This window comes from Dermochelys coriacea, chromosome 17 (assembly GCF_009764565.3).
Source record: "Dermochelys coriacea isolate rDerCor1 chromosome 17, rDerCor1.pri.v4, whole genome shotgun sequence".
Classification (NCBI taxonomy): domain Eukaryota; kingdom Metazoa; phylum Chordata; order Testudines; family Dermochelyidae; genus Dermochelys; species Dermochelys coriacea.
The window spans coordinates 14,417,149-14,436,224 of record NC_050084.1 but is presented as its reverse complement, the minus strand read 5'-3'; the positions used below and the strand labels follow the sequence as shown (position 1 = coordinate 14,436,224).

General features: G+C 40.0%; 1 protein-coding gene across 1 annotated transcript in view; it reads left to right on the top strand.

Annotated features, from left to right (window-relative positions):
* AUTS2 (activator of transcription and developmental regulator AUTS2) overlaps positions 1–19,076 on the top strand; it is a 983,370-nt gene that overhangs the window by 677,956 nt on the left and 286,338 nt on the right. The window contains 1 exon segment of the mRNA XM_038375820.2: positions 4,851–4,880. Within this exon segment, the coding sequence (XP_038231748.1) occupies positions 4,851–4,880 (30 nt within the window).

Here is a 19,076-nt window from a genome sequence, read left to right as displayed (position 1 = left end):
GCTGAGCACTTCTGAAAATCTGGTTCCTATTTAGGTGCCTGAGCATTGGGTTGGGTTTGGTTTGATTTGGGCTTTTTTTTTTATTTTTGTTTTTTTAATCATTCGGCCCAGTTGTTGTTGCTGAACACTTGAAAATGTGACTATGAGCTCTTCAAAAAATGTGGTCAGAAGTGCCAGCAGCCATAACTTGTGTTCAGCACATGCACAGGAAGCAACGCACTCATAAGAATCGGGGAAAAGAGCTGTGTGTTGTTCAATTTTAATATATGTCTGCAGACTCACTGGCCTGCTTTTCTGAGGTACTGAGCACCCGCAACACCCAGTGAGGCCCGATGAGAGCGGTGGTTGCTTAACCCCTCTGAAAAGCGGGCCATGATAGCTCTGAATTACTGTATGTGCTGGGACCCAAATTTCAAGATTATCTGAATGCAGCACATGCGTTGGGCTCAGGTTATTGAGAGACGCGATATGCATAGGACTGGAATCTGTACATTATCCCCACGTAGTATGTGCACAGAGTGTAATTCGCCCCTGTGCAAATGGCTTTGCTTAAGTCCCAGAATAGGGACTTGCATGGTGTACAAGTTGTGTGCTAGCTCTGTGCACAGGGGCATAGTTCATCTACAGTAAATGCATGTATGAAGCTCTTTGTTGGAAGTTTACTGACTTTGTTGGAAGTTTACTATAGTAAATTGGTTCAAAAGTCTGATGTCTATGCAACACAATATTTTAGTTTTTTATATGTATAAAACACCACTTGCAAAAACACTGGTTGAAAGAACAAAGCCCTTTTTGAATTAGAAGTTCGTGGAAATGAAACATCAAGTTACTATACTCCATTAACTGCCCACTCCTATATCAACAACAAAAATCCAAATTGTTATTTGATATATTTAATATTGGGCTGAGAATCTTGTTTGCTCTCCCTCGCACCTGTGAAAGCCCTTTGATTTCACCCAGTAGAATTTGTCTCATCAGGTAAGATTTCCTTCTGGAGCAACTCTTGACAGTTGTGTTATAGGTATCAGAAGATAAGGCTATGCAAAGGAGGTATTGACAGGGCATTAGTCGTGGCTGTGTAACACAGTGAGTTCGCATGAACTTGATTATTAATGCAGCAATATCTTCTTAGGTAACTGAAACAGGACTCAAGCTACTAATTACTGTATAGTATGGTGAGCTGAGATCAAGGTTACACAATTCTTCTATTTTTCTGCATTTCTCTTGTGCCTTCTGTCTGACCATCCCAAGTACTTAACTCACATTAATGCATTTTAGTTTCGTTGTACCCTTGTGAAGTAGGCAGATGTTTTCATTTGTAAAATGAGGATAAAAATATGGAGGCATTGAACAATTTAGCCCTAAGTTTTCAAAAGTGGCCACTAATTTTAGGAGGTGATTAACTATAGACATTCAAGATTTGCTTTTCAGAGGTTCTGAGCACCTGCAGCTCCAGCTGAAGTAAATGGGAATTGTGGGTACTTCAGAATTTCTGGAAAAGGGCACCAGAAATGGAAACATGCAAATCCTTTGACCACCTTTGAAAATTTGGGCCTAAGTGACTTACTCAACAGCACACAGTGAGCATGTTCAGATCCAGGAAGAGAATACAGTTCCCCAACTTCCAGTTCTCAGCCTTAGCAACAAACATATTCTTCCTCCTCTTAATGTCTTGTTCAATGTTTCTATTCAAATAAATGGCTCTGTTCTTTTTCATGAAAGGTGGGGGATCCTGTATCTTTTATCCTCAAGGAGAAGCCCATTTAGCATTACAATACAGCACACTCTGGGCCAAAAACACATACGTGTGAAATGAAAATTTAAACTCAACGCAGAATGTAAATCCTCTTCCATCTCCCGCCCTTTTTTCCCTCCCTTTCTTTCATCAAGCTTGCCAATAACATTCTGCTATTGAAACAGCCCTATAGGACTGTGGGTCTCTTTCCCTCGCTCCTTCTCAACAAAACCTCTTTATGAGTGAAATAGATGCCTTGTGTATGCAGAACTCCTGGCATTTTACAAACTGTATGAGGAGCCAGGCTAGGCAAACGTTAGGAGCTGTTTGCTGAGTGCATTTATTGCCTTTGCATAATTTATGAGCTGTAGGGGTTTGACCATCATTCGTCTCTGCCAGAGGCTGGCACTCAGGGCTCTTGAGGATGGAGCTGTAAATTGGCTGGTGCGCTCCTGCTGAGCTCACGGCAAAGTCCTCGGGTTAGTATGGGAATTTAATACCAGGAATCGAGCCGTTTTCTCAGAGCACCATGTGGGCCCCAGCACAGCAGAGGCTTTTTGGCAGACAGTGTGACTGGCCGAATCGCGAAGCTGTCAGTCACCAGGCATGTTGTGAAGGGAGCCTGAGCGTTTTTAATCAGCTTGGCACCCGTGTTGCTTCCATAATGGACACCAGTAGGTCTCAGTCCTTCACCATATGTTTAACTCTGGAGACAAGGTGCTTCTGGGTATAGCAGTAATTATTTGATGCAGAACTAAGCGGACCTTGAAATTAGAACTGGACTGTCAGAAGGCAGGAAGCTTAACGCTTTGATGGAAATAACCGTTCCCACGGATGTTGCTCCCCAAGCTTTCTCTGCAGCATCTCTGGAATGTAGGTAAACATTATGCTGGGAAATTCAGAGGTCATTGATTACTTTGCCAACTTGAAGTTGTAAGAGATTGTGGTGGGGGGGGAACAACAACCTTCCTCTCCCTGGAAAAAAAACAAATAAAACCAAAACCAAAACCAATCCCTCTCCAAACCTGTGAATCAGGGAGAAATCCCTTAAACTCCAAAAGAAGGGGAGGCATTTAAAACGATTTGTTGCTGTTGTCAATTCACATCATCCATTTTTGTGCTTTCTCCTTTTGGTTTATGACACTGAAAAAAACAGTGGAGAAGGAGGCAGTGTGGGTCAATGGTTAGGTTCTATCCTCAGCTCTGGCTATTTGAGTGATCTCGCCTAAGTCATTTCCTCCTCCCTGCTCCCTTCTCTGTGCCTCAATGTCTCCACTGTAAAATGGGGATAATGATACTTACTTTGTAATATGATCTGATATGCATTAATGAAAAATACTGTGTTTTGGCATATATGCAAATCTAGGGCATATCTGGCTAACTTGACACAAGGGATAATTATATGGAACTCAGTGCAACTTCTTATGCACATAAGTGATTGCAGGATCAAAGTCTCAGGATGGGTGCAAGTTGAAAGGGGGAAAAAACATGTTTGCTGTCTCCTAGTATATGTCCCTCTCTCTATTATAAAAATATCAAATGTTACTTTTGTTAGTAACATAAACATACACTCCCCCCCTCTCTTTCACACTCACACTCACACGCACGCGCACACACACACAGCAGGCATGCACACCAAACAAACAAATCAACACAAATCCTACCTTGCTCTTTGTTTGAGGTTAAGTTCTGATATCAAACTCTGTCTCATCTACCTGATCTATCTGATCTTTTTTTTTTTAATATTATTCCAGTCACCAAAATATCCAGGTGCAAACTAGAGTTAGATAAATCAATTTTAATGAATAATTTGTTCAGTGAATTTCACCTCTGTTCCTATTTGGGAATTATCTGCAGGCAGATGGCAGTTTTCTCTAATTTATCCATTATTTGAAATTATTTGCCAGATAATATCTATGAACAATTCTGAACCAACGCTTGGTCGTGAGTAGAGTGGTGCAGAGAAGGTAAACCAGGTGCTCCCATTTACTCTCTCCCAGAAAAGAATTAGGAGAACTCTAAGACAGTGAAAAGACAAAAACTTTTACATTACATTAGTTAGGAAAAATGTGTAAGGAACATAACTCCTCATGATTCAGGGCACTAAGGCCCAGATCCTTAAAGATTATTTTGGTGACTTAATTGTGCATTGCGGCAGTCTTACTCTTTCCTTTGAAGCATCTGCTACTAGCCACTCTAAGAGACAGGATAGTAGAGCAGTGGTCTGAGTTGATAAGGCAATTCCTATGTCCCTATTTTCACCGACTCTAAGAACATCAATAGTTCAGGTAAGATTTGAACTTCTGGTTTCTTATGAATACTGATTCCCCACTTGAGGTTCACCTATTTCTAGCTGTGGTATTATTCGTGGTATTTAAAAATTGAACAACTGGAAGAGATGTTTTGCGAGATAGACACCAGTGTGGTAATCAGCAATGTACAGTACATGTGTTTATGTGTCATCATCAGTCCCGGTTTAGGAATCCAGAACATCTCACTGAATAGAGCCTTGATATAACATGTTCTCAGTTCCATTTTGCTTTGTCTTGAGTCATCTGAATTTTTCAGTGAATCACCTGTGAGCAATAGCACCAAAGCGAGCCATCTACAGTAATAATAGCGTAAAATGGTAGACTTGTCCTGTGTTGTCTAAACTGTTTCCTTGTCCTGCCATTGAAAAAACCTTTGCAGCTAATCTGTTGGGAGGCAGAATGATACCTGCTTTTCATCAGATAAAGGAAGCAGCTCATATTTTTTTTCCTGCCCTGTGATTTAATTTTGGCTTCTAACTGTCCCTGATGCAACACCAGCTTCCTTGAATGTAAATTAGCCTGGCTGGGGGAATAGGGCATATACTACAAATGACTTTTGTTGAATCATAGTAGTATTGTAATAGAAACAAAAATACAAGTGTGGTGTCTTTAACTGCAAATTCTGTTTGCAAGGCGGTGGGGAGGGGGGGGGGAATCCCTGTTATATAATAATTGTTTCTTTCCAAAGGAATTGGAATTGCAGCCTCATGGACTATGTGTGTTTCACTCGTATCTTTTATCTTTGTTTTGTTTTGGAAAGGTTTCTGTTATCCATGTTTATTTTTCTTCTTTTTCCATTTCAGTGTGACAGTGACAGTGACCAAGAAGAGAAGGTAAGCTGGGGAGCACTTGCAACCTGTACTGTTCAATGTCATCATAGGCACAGAGAACATCTTGTTGGATTCACTTCTATTTTTCAGTTGCTTATATACATTTTATTTTAGGACCTGATCCAATGCCCACTCTAGTCAATGGAAAGACACTCATTGATTTCAATGTGTTTTAGATCAGATACTTTGGAAAAACTTTTCTAGACCACGAATTAGAGGCTCCACCTCCCATTCTGTAACATATTGGTAACGTAATTTATGTGTGTAGCTTATGAACGCTGCATTGACCACTGGCCCTTTGTATAGCTGCACTTACCTTTTGGAAACACGAGCATGTCATGAACGCAAGGGGACATATTTGCAAAGATCCTTATTTGAACTTTTAAATAGGTTGTTTATCCACACTGTTATCTGGTTTGCATGTGCGCATGCAAGGTTCTGCCAGCTCTCCGGGTTCATACATTTATTTTTGAGAGTGCCTCCATAGAAACAACGTTTGGAAGCTGGGCCCTTAGGAAGATCAATAGATTTTCTTTGTAAAGGGCTAATGATTCCACCCTAAGAATCTTGGGACGAGGTGTGTGTGGGAGGAAGTTGTTGTGCTGTTAAAAATGTTAGGGAAGCACCGATCGATAAAGCTATTGTTGTTCACGGTGCTAGTAACTGTAGTAGTTGCATCAATGTATTTTCATATGTCTGTTTTTTTTCCTTTGATGTGAACAAACCTCTGTATAACGTTCTTGCCTGTCAAAACAAATGATCACAATGGGGAAAATGGTTTTAAAATGTCATCTCTAGGTTGAATTCTGCTAGTCTTGTGTGTGTGAGACGGGCCTTAAAGGATGACCCCAAACCTTTTTCTTTGTCAGTTTAACTGCTTTCCCCTCTTCTTTTCTTTGCTGGGTACATTTGGGGAAGAATGTGGGGATGTTTGCTCCATGTGATTCCCTCACATTATTTAGAGGACAGTGACTAGGTTCTGTGAACTGACTCCAAGTAGACCAAGAAGAAGGAAGATGATGTGCTTTACAGTGACACCATTGTGTATCTCCACTGACACATCAGAAAAGAATCTAAGAATGTTGTGAAATGCACAAGGAAACGACAGACTGCAAGGGCTCAAATTCAGTAAAGTTAATAAGTGATGTCTTTGTATAGAAGGAAGTAAAGGAAAACTCTCTCCCTGTGCCTTCAACTGCCAACTCTTTGGCCCTCAGCTTTTGATATCTTCCCAAACAGGGGATTTGGTTCTTCTGTGGTTTTCATCATCATTTTTTAACTATTTACTTTGGTTTGTGGCATTTAACTCCATTAGTAATTTCCCCTCCATAGGAAAACTAATCACTGGAGTATATCAGAGAATGACAACAGAGATGTGTGGTTTTGCTGGGTTTTTCTTACACAGAATATTAACCTGCATCTTTAGATATGAACTTCTAATGCATTACTATTAAATTCCCCCCTATATAATGATTATTCATTTTCAGAATATTCCTTATGTGGGGGAAGATGATAAAATGAGCACGGTACCTATGTTTATGGCATCTAGCACTGTAAATGTATTTGCTTTCACTCCTATAGTTGCAGAGCTAACCTCTGCCAGTTTTCCTGGTGCTTTTCTCTTACAGCAGTTTTGTGTATAAAGGCAAACTGGGCAGCTTTTAGGGACCTGCATATTGCCAGTTAAGGGATATTTCTTCATTACAATACTGGAGAGAGGCCCAAAATGGCACCTCTCACTCAATGTCCCAGGACTGATGCAGAGAGAGTTTGAAATCCAAACCTGGATCTGAACTTGATAATTGATGCCTTGTCAAAAGGATGAGATTAAGCTCTGATCCAAATGTCCCTGGTGATTGAGGGCACTTCAGATCCCAGAACTAAATGCAGCTCTGAATTTTGCAGCTCAGACCTAATTCTGAAAGAGAGCTGCTAAACCTGGTGTATTTTTCGAGCCTACACTGGCAGCCTAGGCAGAGATCTAAGGGCCTTGTTCTGCTGTTAATTTGAATTCAGCATATGTAGCCTGTTATAAAATGCAAGACATCATCATTTGAGCAGGTCAAGCATATTCAGATGAAGACAAATGGTGCTTATTTGATTTCCTTAAAATCAGGAAATGAAAAAAGTGCTCTCTGGAGAAATCATGTTCCATCTGACTTAGATGATAGACCAAGGCATGTACCCCAGATAAGAACAGGCGTTTGTCTTGCGGTTTTTATCTCTGAAGGACGGTGAGGACTGTCAGCTCGCTGACATGTGCATTATCCATGTCATTTTAAACAAAGTGACCTGTAGAAAAGTGCACTCAGCCGTGACATGATAATGGGCTGCTGGATGACAGGTAAAGTACACACTATAAAGGAGGCTGTGCATTATTCCTTTGTTTAACTGACAAGTAGAAACTTCCTTCCTTCAGACAGGCAGGATCTTTTAGATCTCTTTCAATAGGACCCCTGAAGATTTTTGAATCCTTGTTTAAAATAAAATAAAGATTTTTTTTTTTAAAGACCAAAAATTTCTATGAGCAAAACATGCAGGGACAACAGAGGGTACTTCATAAGGGCCTGCCCCTGCAATGTGCTGACCATCTCCTGGATGGAGCTAGGATCTTCAGTTCTCATGGAAGACAACTCTCATGGAGTTGAGGGCACTTAGCATCTTGTAGCATTAGAGCTTTGAACCAAACCTCTTGCATCCATTGGAAGAGCATGGATGTCAACTTTGAGACACGGAGTTGCTCAAGTTGGTTGTGCAATAATTGTCAAATCAGCCCTGGGTGGCCCTACTTTAATGCATTCTGATGAGTCTACAACTATTCTACTCATAATACAAGTTAACATTTCTGTGAGAAGGCATGTGAGTCAAGGTGGGAAATTGCCTCTCAATGAGAGCTGCAGTCTTCCATTACAAAAGCTCATGCTCTGCAGCATGTTTCTTTACATGGATCCATCATTGGCCAAGAAGAAATGTTAGGGGGAGATGATTTTGTTTCACTTTGGGGTTCTTGGGGCAGATCCATGCTGGTCTCTATTGCTTACAAAAAATGTGTGCCCTCTGGCGAGTAGTGATGATGTGATGGGGTGTGTGTGTGTGTGTGTGTTGGGAGCCATGACTTACGGTGTGCTAGTATAAAGAGGTTCTGTGAGCCTGGGTTAGAGTCAAAAATAGCAGGTCAGTATAGTGCTTACTGTACAACGGAGTGAAGGAAGTTTAAAAGTTGGGAAACTCAAACATGGCCACAAATACTACAGTAAAGAAAAGGAATCCAGGGAAGAATAGGGGGAATGGGAGGCATATACCCAACAGGCTGGGGAGAAAATGGACTGGTGGTAGAGTGGAAGTGCTATACCTTAGGCTATCGGTATCCTCTTTCCCCATTTGAAGATGTGTCTAGCTCTGTAAATCACTGATGAAGTTTGATCTCTATTAGATGATGGCTGTTCCTAGTTCTCCTGCCCCAGCTTTTAACTGGAAGCTGCCAGAAACTAGATTCACTTTCTCTGTCTGTATCTGCCCTAGTATGAGACATGTAATCCAGAAGTTTCTCTGGAAGAAGAAACAAGGATATTTAATAGAGAAAAGACACATCCCCTGCTTAGTGCTGCTGTAGCTAAGGCTTGTGTCTGTCTCTCACTTTTAAACCACAAGTTTCTGGACTGTATAGATATATGCTCCTTGTGATACATAAGGTCTCAGACACAGCACTCTGAGTGTGCTTTCTGTTCTCCTGTTATAAATCTTTGAGAGCAGGTCATGTGCATGTGCATGCATTTGTTTGGTGGATTCACATCAGAATCTGAATCACTAATGCTTAAAGAGATGGCAGTTGATATCGCTTAATATTTGGGATCTCTTCAGCAAATACCACTGAGGATTCTTATTGAACCAAAAAAGCATGGATCTCATGAAACTTCTGGATTGTCCCCATTAAAAGGCCTGTCAGTCTCTTAGTCTGCGCAGATCTGCAACGCTGGTGATCTAAAATAAGGGCAAGCTATTACACAATGACATATTTAAGATCAACTGTGTTTTCCTCTGATATCAAGATTTAATTTTTAAAATTATATACATGGTCATTAATAGAGGAAATGCTATCAGTGCAAATTAATTCATTTTCTGTAAATAAAGGGAGCATTCTGGTTGATGAAAAGACATGTTAATCTTAGTCTTAGTCACTAAACTAAGGACCAAACTACTGTTTTTTCTACCTTCCCTATCACACTTCTCACAACTACTGTATTTAATTGGGCTGCTTTAGAAACTAAGGGTCATATCTCAGGTCTTTTTAACATTTTTTGACTCAGACCTGACTTGGGAAATCATCTCATTGGCCATGGGGGGTTTCATTGCAGAGTATAACATGTTACTTAAGCTAGACTTTGGAAGGAAAAGGTCTGCATCTACAGGATCTTTATCTAAGGTGTATATGGAAAATGTGAGATGCCCAATAAATAAAAATCACCATAACTAACAATTTAATTCTGTATATAGCCCAGTGATAATCAAGTAATGGGTTTATGTTGCTGTTCCTGAATCATGCTAACCTGAATTCTGCGTAGGGCAGGTAATTCAGAATCTTGCTGGTTGCCCATGATGGTTATGATCCAAGGTTCAGTGAAGACCGTGTTTCCATTGATTTAAATGGGATTTAGAATGAATCTTGTGTAGGGTGGGTGGGTGGTGGATGGGAAAGGGGTTAACCTGTCTAAAGAAAAATATCAGCTAAATATGTGTAATCTCCCTGTGGAAAGTGAAATACATAGGATCAAGATAAGAGTAAAATAAAGGGATCTACTCCCTGGCCAATTCAGGACTGAATGCTTTTATGTACTTTATGAAGCCTACTCTTGCATTGGTGCTTTACTTGTCAGACTTCAGTATTTCTCTCTAGAGTCCCATTGTAGGCATCATGGGAGCTGTGAAAAATCCTTTGCAGAATGTTGTTTGTATGTCAGAATGTTTTTAATGATAAAGTTAACACATTTTATTACTTATAAAACAGCTGCGAACATAAGAGTATGGTGTGAGAGATTATAAACCACAGCATGATCAATCATATACATTATAGATATACTTTTAAATTGCATACATATAAATTGTATAAAATATTTGCATTAGTATGTGTGCATATAGTATAGTTTGAAGATGCTGCTGCTAAATTTTTGTGTTTGCAGGCTTTAAAAAGATATATTCTAATATATGTAATATATTACTTCATTTGGTAATTAAATGTTCCATGTTTGCAGTATTCCCCATTCTAAGTGCAGAACAGAGAATACCTGATAAAGTTGAATGCAGAGTACAAGATGCTTATTTTAATGAAACCCACTGTGTAGTATAGAGTTCTAAAATAATATAGATTTCTTATTACTATTGTCCCTTTCTCTCCCCCTCTCAGCCCGTCTCTCTTTCTCTATAATAGTATTTAGATAGGAATGGAAAATCAGTTGGAGGTAAGAAACGGTCTGAAATTTTGCCTCAAATGGTATCTTTACTGAGAATCACAGAATCACTGAGTATCAGAGAATAACTTGATTTCCTCATTGTGTTTCATTTTCTCACACCTCTGCACTTCCTTGTTCCAGCACAGAAGCGCCATGATTCAGCACAACCAGAAGTTCTGCTTTTGGAGTTATTTTTGGCCCAAATGGAAATCTCTTACAAAATTCCTAGCCCACTGTTGCAGATCCAAGAGATCTGGGTGATAATAAGCATCAAAAGTATGTTATGGTTATCAGAATTGGGAATGGGCCCACTCTGAAACCTGCAGTGCCCCATAATAAATTCAGATCCTAACCAAACTTTGTGGCAAGTTCCCAGACTCCATAATGGTCCAACTTCTCCACAAAATCCTCCTCTGGACCTGAGCTTTGTTACCAGTCACCTCTCTGATCCTAACTAAATCCATTCTCATCTCTGATCCTACTAGGATTTGCCCATACCTGATGCTGTTCCTCTGTGTTGTTCCTCCTTCTCCTGGACATGGATAGAACACAATAACTCAATCTTTCTTTTAAAAAAAAAAGGGGGGGGGAAGCTTCTTTAAATAAATAAAGACCAAGCTAATTAACTGCTTGGCACTTGGCTTCCTTATGCAGGAGATGTTGCCAGTAACAAAAGCACCTTACAAAAGGATTAAATAGTGTTGAAATTGCATTACACCCATCTTGTACATTAACTGATAACTGCATTCATAAAAGAGGGATATTCTTTTTCATCCTCAGTTTGGCAGTTGCTAAATTTTTGCCAGCTATAGTGGGAGACTTGGAAACCAAATGGAGGTTGGGCTGATGTTTTTCCCTCTAGAAAAAAAAAAAAAAAAAAAAGAAATGACGCTTTCTGAGTGTAGCACTTGAATGAAGATCTATTGATCAATTGCACTTATATGGCCACTGTTAGCATAGTATCTGGGCTTCTCTTACCTTACATATGCACCTAAGGTCCCCTATCTCAGTTTGGGCCTTTAAGTGCTACTGGAATGTAAATAATACATAATAATTATGCCTCCTAAGTCCATGCATGGAAGGAATCCTCTGCACCTGGATCTTTCCCCTGTAACAAGCAAGAGGGTATCAGCCGCTTTCCTTTCACCAACCTACCCTGCAGATCCAGAGACACTTGTGTGGCAGCTGGGCTGGCGAATGGGAGGAATGGGTGGGGAATGCACATGATCACACCTCCAGCCCAGCAAGAAACCCTCAGAAATGACGGTATAGACTCAGGTGGTATTTGTTTTTTCGGGGTGTCCCTCCACACCATGGAAATCAACGGTGCAGCTTTAGAGAAGGGATTTGCTGGTAGTGCAGAGCCAATTGAGTTACGCTGCCATAGAGCTGGGGGGGGACGCATAGCTGGTGAAGACTTTTGATGTAGATCATGCTGGTCTCCTGGGATTCTCTGAGCTCGCATTGAGTGTGGTGATAGCCCCCACAGTTTTTTTTTTTGTGAGGAGGCAAAGGGAGCTCCATGAGGGAATCCTGGTGAAGTTGTCCTCCCCTCAAACCACGGTTTTTGCTGTGGTAGGGGAAAATCAGGGACATAGTAACGGAAAAATACTTGGTATTAAACAGGGCTGTTAAAGTAACCTAGGGTATGTCCACACAGCACAAAAAAACAAAACAAGATAGTGAATGTCAGAGCATGGGCTAGCAGGTTCACATGATGGGGCTAAAAAGAGCAGTGCAGACGTTCCTGCTCAGGCTGGAGCCTGGGCTCTGAGACCCTGGCCAGGTTTCAGAACCTGAGCTCCAACCTGAGGAAGAACGTCTCCGCTGCTCTTTTTAGCCACCTCGCAACAAGCCCAAGTCGGTTGACCCTGGCTCTGGCACTCACTTCCACAGGGTTGTTTTTGCTATGTAGAGGTAACCCTAGAGATCAGGACTCAACGTGGTAACTTCTTCTGAAAATGTGGCCACTTTAGTACCCAAGTGAGAACTGAGCTCTTGAAAATCGGGTTCTGATTGTGGGTACTGAGCACTTTTGACAATCAGGCCCTATATGACTTGCCCAAGGTCACAGGGTTAGCCAGTGGCAGAACCATCAACACAATCCCATTCTAAGCACTAGGGGACACTTCCCTGTTGTTGGATAGTAATGTCCTATCACCTAGCATGCTTTACTTCAGATAGGGGTAGGATATTATTCTGTGACTCTTGTCGCAAAGTGGTGATGTTTCCCATCAAAGAGATTTATGCTGAGTATTCATACAGGTATTGTCTTTTTTTAACTGGAAAAATGCCTCACCTGAAACTTGCCCCGAGGGTGAGCGATCCCCCAGACATTATGCGCTAGCAATGCTCATGCAATCACAATGTATTTCTTACTGTTTAGGGTCCATTAGGAGGCAAGATAAGGATCCTTTTTATTCATTTGATGTGGCACATAGTGGGTCCCTACAGCTAGAGTGGTAATAAAATTGGAGCCAAGCGTGTTCATGTTAAAAGATTTGCCACTAAGGAGCAAAGATGGTGTTTACAGGCTTGAGTAGGTGCTTTCTGGGCTGTTTTTGCCACGCTGCGCTGTCAGCCAGTGATTTGTCCTGTCCTTTATCATCTTTGTCACTTGGTAGCACGTCATCATAGGTAACGTATCACACCCATCCTCTCTCCCTCTTTTTTTTTTGTTCCCATTTCATGTAGGAAATTTGTATTTACTTTGGGAGTGTAATTTGTTCCTCATGGATAATATGACCCTTAGCGGAGCTGGATCATGGGTTAGTTGAAGTGATATTTTCCGCTAATGGTAGTCGTACATCATTGCTGTCAGCTCGGGTTAGGAGGCAAGCACATTACAGCTCCATTTTACCTCTGCAGGCATCTGGGATTATTTGCCATAACTGAGTATGACATGACCGCACTACAGAGTGCATTAAAATTTTACTAGCTTCTCAGGCAAGTTTCTTGGCTCCAGCCTGTGCTTCAGGCAGGCATAATGATGGATACCTCTAAGGTCCTGACTTCCTGCACCAAGGATACTCAATGTCAATGGCCCAAACAGGTTCTGCTCTCCCCAGGGCTTTAGACCGTTTTCTGTCAGTTGAGTAACCAATCAAGAGCTAAACACAAGGAGGTCGGCATGGGTGTCACAGAAAACGTATCCTGGAATGAGTTTTAAGTGTTCAGAAACGTAATACTGTTGTTTTAAAATATTATATTATATATGCTCTGTAAGTTGCATGCATCTAGATGTAGATATGGAAACACTAGTTATATGAAAACTGTACAACTAAAAATAAACTGAAAAACAGATAGATGTATGTATATATTATGAATGTGCATATAACATCTTAACATGTATCACATAAAATATATATGTGCACGTTATAATATATTGTGCATGTGCATATTACATGCTTTAGATATATGTATAATACACACATAATGTATATTGTTATGTATGTTATATGCATATGTTATATGTGTCCACCCATATATGTGTATATGTGTCTGTTTTTTATGTAATTTTACAATATTCATATGAGTAATCTGTCTAGTTTGCCACTTTCCTGGAATAATATCCTAGAATATTTTGTACTTCATATGCCCTGAAATAAATATTAAATATGTATATTACCTGTGGCATGTGCATCTCTTTATGTCCCCATTGATATTGATATTAATGTGTTCTAGACATTCTAGTTATAGATGTAACAGATCTAGATACGGAGAGAGATGTGTATGAAAGAGATCCACAAGAGAGATGAAGCTCAACATATATATATATTTTAAATCATGTTTCAAAGCATATGAAGTAATTATGCTTCAAGATGCACTTTCTGCAGCTCTATTTCAGCCTCCTTGTGGTGTGCATGGGCGTGCAGGCGCGCGAGCGCGAGAAAGAGAGGAATGCTCCTTCTCCCTTAAAGCCACAGCAGTCCCCAGTATCTGTGGTAATATGAGCTGAAATAGACAAATGTTAAGTTTTACATCTGGTAAGTAAGTACTGTATATTTGCACTCCTAGTGGTGGTTCTCTTCAATGCACATGCTTATTTCCTGTAAATGTTCCCAGGATGATAAAATTAAGCGTTTTTTGTTTTGTTTTTTTTTTTAAAGGATTAAATACCAGTATGTGATTAAGTACAATATTTGTATTGATTGTAAGATAAGATAAAAATGAAAATGGTTATCATCACTTATGCTTTGCCATATAAACTCACCACTGACTGGAGACAAGAAATATCTTTTTGAATGTCCATCCTTGCATGGTAAAGGATTACCCAGTAGGTACACTGTAAAGTTTTTGAAGTTTTCTCTAAGGCCACTCTCTGAGACTGGGGCTGGTCTACAGAGCATGATATTTTGTTCAGGTACGATATGTTCCCTGTGCTAAATTCTGCAGTGTTTACTCAGGCAAATCTTCCATTGAGGGAGATTTGCTTGAGCATGGATTATAGGATTTGGCTCTATTAAAAAAAAATTATATCATCATCCTAATTACTGGTTAATAGCTGACATTGTGCTCAGCACTGCACAAGCAGAAGACATAGTCCCAGTTCCAGGGATCTTACGTATAAATCGAACGGTATTTAAAAGGAAATGTATGTTTGCTTGCTTGCATTTTAGTCCTATTTCTTTCTTTCAGATGTATAGCAAAGCCATTTTGTGACCATGATAGTTCAGTGCAGTGACAGCAGTAGGGGCTAGGATTCCCCACCTAGTCATCTTTCACTGTTTGGGTTGCGAAGGAATATCATAGTTTTTTCTTCTGTCCTCTGATTAAATAATTCAAGATTGTAAAGAAAAATAACACAAAAATATGTATCTAATCTTTGGGGAGTAATTATCCTCAGAGATTTCAGAGTAGCAGCCGTGTTAGTCTGTATTCGCAAAAAGAAAAGGAGTACTTGTGGCACCTTAGAGACTAACAAATTTATTAGAGCATAAACTTTCGTGAGCTACAGCTCACTTCATCCAAATGCATCCGATGAAGTGAGCTGTAGCTCACGAAAGCTTATGCTCTAATAAATTTGTTAGTCTCTAAGGTGCTACAAGTACTCCTTTTCTTTATCCTCAGAGAGTTTGATTTAAAATGTAGTGGTCATTTTAACTCACATGCTTCCAATTGTCTGAGACCCAACCACTCAAGAAATGTTGTTATTGTGGAATAAACACAATTTATATGGGCACACATACAGATGTGTGTTTGTATTTAGAGGTCTATATTTGTGTGTATATATAGGTGTGTGTGTTTGTGTACATACACAGAGAGAGAGAGAAATACACCCATATGTATACACACAAATATAGACCTCTAAATACACACAAACACCATAGATAGATATCTAAATATGCATTCCAGAATTGATATAGATCCCAAAATCTCCAAACTTGAGGAAGGGATTTCAAATCCTTATCCAAAATTTGCAGCTTGGGTTTCTCTCTTTCTTTCTACAAAGAGAGAGATAAGCCCAAAGTGCCAGTTTTGGAGCATGGGCATGTTCAGATCCATGGAATTTCTGGATTATTTATCTATAAAGTCTATATACTATGTATTTTTCAGCTATTACATTTATATTCACTATATGCTATAGTATAGCATCTGTTTTGTATAACAAAATCATCTATTATAAACATGTTCCCCATTTGTGAATGTCTGTTTTTATATTTACTTGAAAAGGAGAAAAAGTATTTGGGGTTAGAGAAATGAGAAGGTGAGAAATTTCTTAAGAAAGAAAAAAAAACAACCTATCAAAGTTTTAGTAATTACTTCATATGGAGACCCATAGCATGTGTAACCCTCTCGGATTTCTCACAAACATATCCATGGACAGGTTAAAAACAAGGAGACGGGAAATTAAATTCATGCACCAACAAATTCAGAGAGAGAGATTCCTTCAAGTATTACTTGGTGTTATGCACATTTCTCTCCGTCTGTCTCAGCACTAATAAGGGCATTGTAGACTTGGATGTGGTAAATTACAGCTACTGTATATCTCAGATTCCGGAAATCCCCAAAGCAGTGCAGAAGATAAGAGAGGAACATATGGTTTGAATTAACATTGGGCCAACAGGTACACAGCAAAATAAGAATCATTCTGAACTTTAACCCATCTATCAAATGGCAGCAGGTTTGGAGAATACCTTCTAACCCTTATTCAGTTGAATTGACCCTCCTCCACTGTTTCCCTCACAGTCCCCATAGACCTATCTCCCTGGCTGAATCTCTCACTCCTTTCTCTGGCAGCCTCATTGCCTGGGGCCTGGTAGAGCAATCATCACTAAAATTGTGGGGTAGGTTAGTCTAGTGGACTAAACGTAGGGCTGTAACCCAGGTTCTCGAGTTACCTATCTCACATAGAGGTGTTCTGGGAATAAATTAGTTCAAGTTTTTAAGACACTCAGGTGCCCCAGTGATGAGTGCATTTTACAAAGTCGCTAGTAAAGGAAGTAATGATTCTGAGACAGCTCCTCAATTGGTCTCGCTCCACCCCAAACTCACAAATCACTATGAAGAGCTCAGCACCTGTTACTGGGGCCAGGTTTCTATTTAGACACCAAAATAACTGGCCGGATTTTTCAAGAACTGAGAACGTTGGGTGCTATAAATTGGCCATATTTGTCACAAGGAGAGTGGCTAAAGGCTGAGCACTTAGCAAAAATGAGCCCTTATTTTGGTGCCTAAATGGGTAGCAGAAATGTTTTGAAAATCTGGCCCATTTGTTGGGGTATTGAGCTCTTGAAAACCTGACTCTGAGCTCTTTTGAAAATCTGGGTTTATATCCATGTTAAGTATTAGAGGCATCTTTGCACACTTTATATTGACTTTCAATGGGTATTGGGCACCAAACTGCCCTTTGGGCCTTTGAAATCACCATATGATTGTCTAATTCCTAGTGGTGCCCTCTCTTAAAATACACCCCTAAATTTCCAGGATTCCCATGTCCTCCCGGGAACATATCTAGGTTAATTCTAGACATTTAAACTATATTAAGCAAGGTTGTTCATTCATAACAAAAGCATCCTAATTGGGTTACATTATTAAATTAGCTGTAGCAACCAGATTGAACCAAATCATAGAGCGATAATGTAATTTTCCAGGGTATCATTTGTAGAAATCAGTTGTGCTGGAAGATCCAATAACTTATTTAATCCTGTAGAGTTTATGGTGGCTTATTTGTGATATCAAATTCCTTACATGCAGAGAAGCCAGGTTACTCAGTAGTTAATGCGTGGTTATGAATGGACTCTGAATGCTGAATATGCAGCATACTGCGAACATGTGCAGAAACATTTAGCCGATTTTAGAGAAACCAGAGGATTAGTGGCAATATAGCTGTGAGTATTATACAGCAGGTCTCAGATGAAGAGGCTGTTTTAAGGACAGACAGGGCATGCAGCATTTTCAGAATGGAATTTCCCAGCATTTTTACATTGGCAATGCATTCTGGTTGAATTGAAGTTTCCATTAATAACACTGTGTATTTAAGGGGTTTAATACATGGCTGCGTTCATTTGCTCTGAGCTGTCCTTTGAGTACAATTTCTCAGTCAGAGACTGGGGTGGGGACAGGGCAGTTTTTAAATGTGTTTGTATCTAAATCTAAAATGGCTTTATTTGGGAAGCTTGATGTTTTACAGACATTTGATTTGTGCTGAGGCCAGTTTTCTGTTTTGTTTGTAATGAAATCTTGAAAAATAACAAAGGGGTAGAAATGTTATTTACTGTTTAGAACAGGGAATCGTGGGCTGTATTCCCAGCTCTGTTGTTGATTCACTAGGTAATCTTCAAAAGTCACTTAACCTCTTTCTACCACAGTTTGTCTGTCTATCTTAGAAACGTATACAGCCCCATTAAGGTGGTATCTGAGCATCTCAAAATGTTTAATGTATTTATCTACAAAAATCCCTGGGAGGCACTTGCGTTCTATCACCCCATTTTACAGAGGCACAGAGAGTTGCCTACGGTCACACAGGAAGTCCAGGGCTGAGCAGGGAATTGAGCCCAGGTCTCTCAATACCAAATTAGTGCCCTAATCACTGGACCATGTGTCCTCTCATATTTATCCCTCTGTAAAGTTGGTATGTGGCAATTCATATCTCCCTTCGAGGTAGTCAGTGGTTCAGCTAATTGTTGGTAAAGCACTTTGAGTTCTTCAGATGTGAGGAGATATAAAGTGCAAAATATTATCACTGGTGTACTCCCATTCAGATTTGAACAGTCCTGAAGTGTTGATCCCCAAGGATGGACCTAATTGCATGCTGTTTAAACGGCACTGAATCATCCGTGGGTTCATTGTGACTTCCATACTAGCAATACAGTATTTTGTCTTTCTTCTGGACTAAGAGTAGTAACTGGTCTGACTTCACTGAATGTCGTTTCTGTGGTAGGGACTCCCTTATTTACAATGTAATGATAAGGTTCCAGAGGAAAGACTCCCGACAAGCTGATGATTATATTTTTTATTATTATTTATTTATGTATTATATTATTATTTGTTTTATTTTATTTTATTTTAAGAACATAGGAACGGCCATACTGGGTCAGACCAAAGGTCCATTTAGCCCAGTATCCTGTCTTCCGACAGTGGCCAGTGCCAGGAGCTTCAGAGCTTTTATTACACTAGCATTATAAGCCCCAACTAAGACCAGGTCCCTTTTGTGCTAAGCACTGGACAACGCGAGGTAGGAGACAGTCCCTGCCCCCAGTGTAAATAAACAAGACATACAAAGAGTGAGGGAGGAAACAGAAGTACAGGG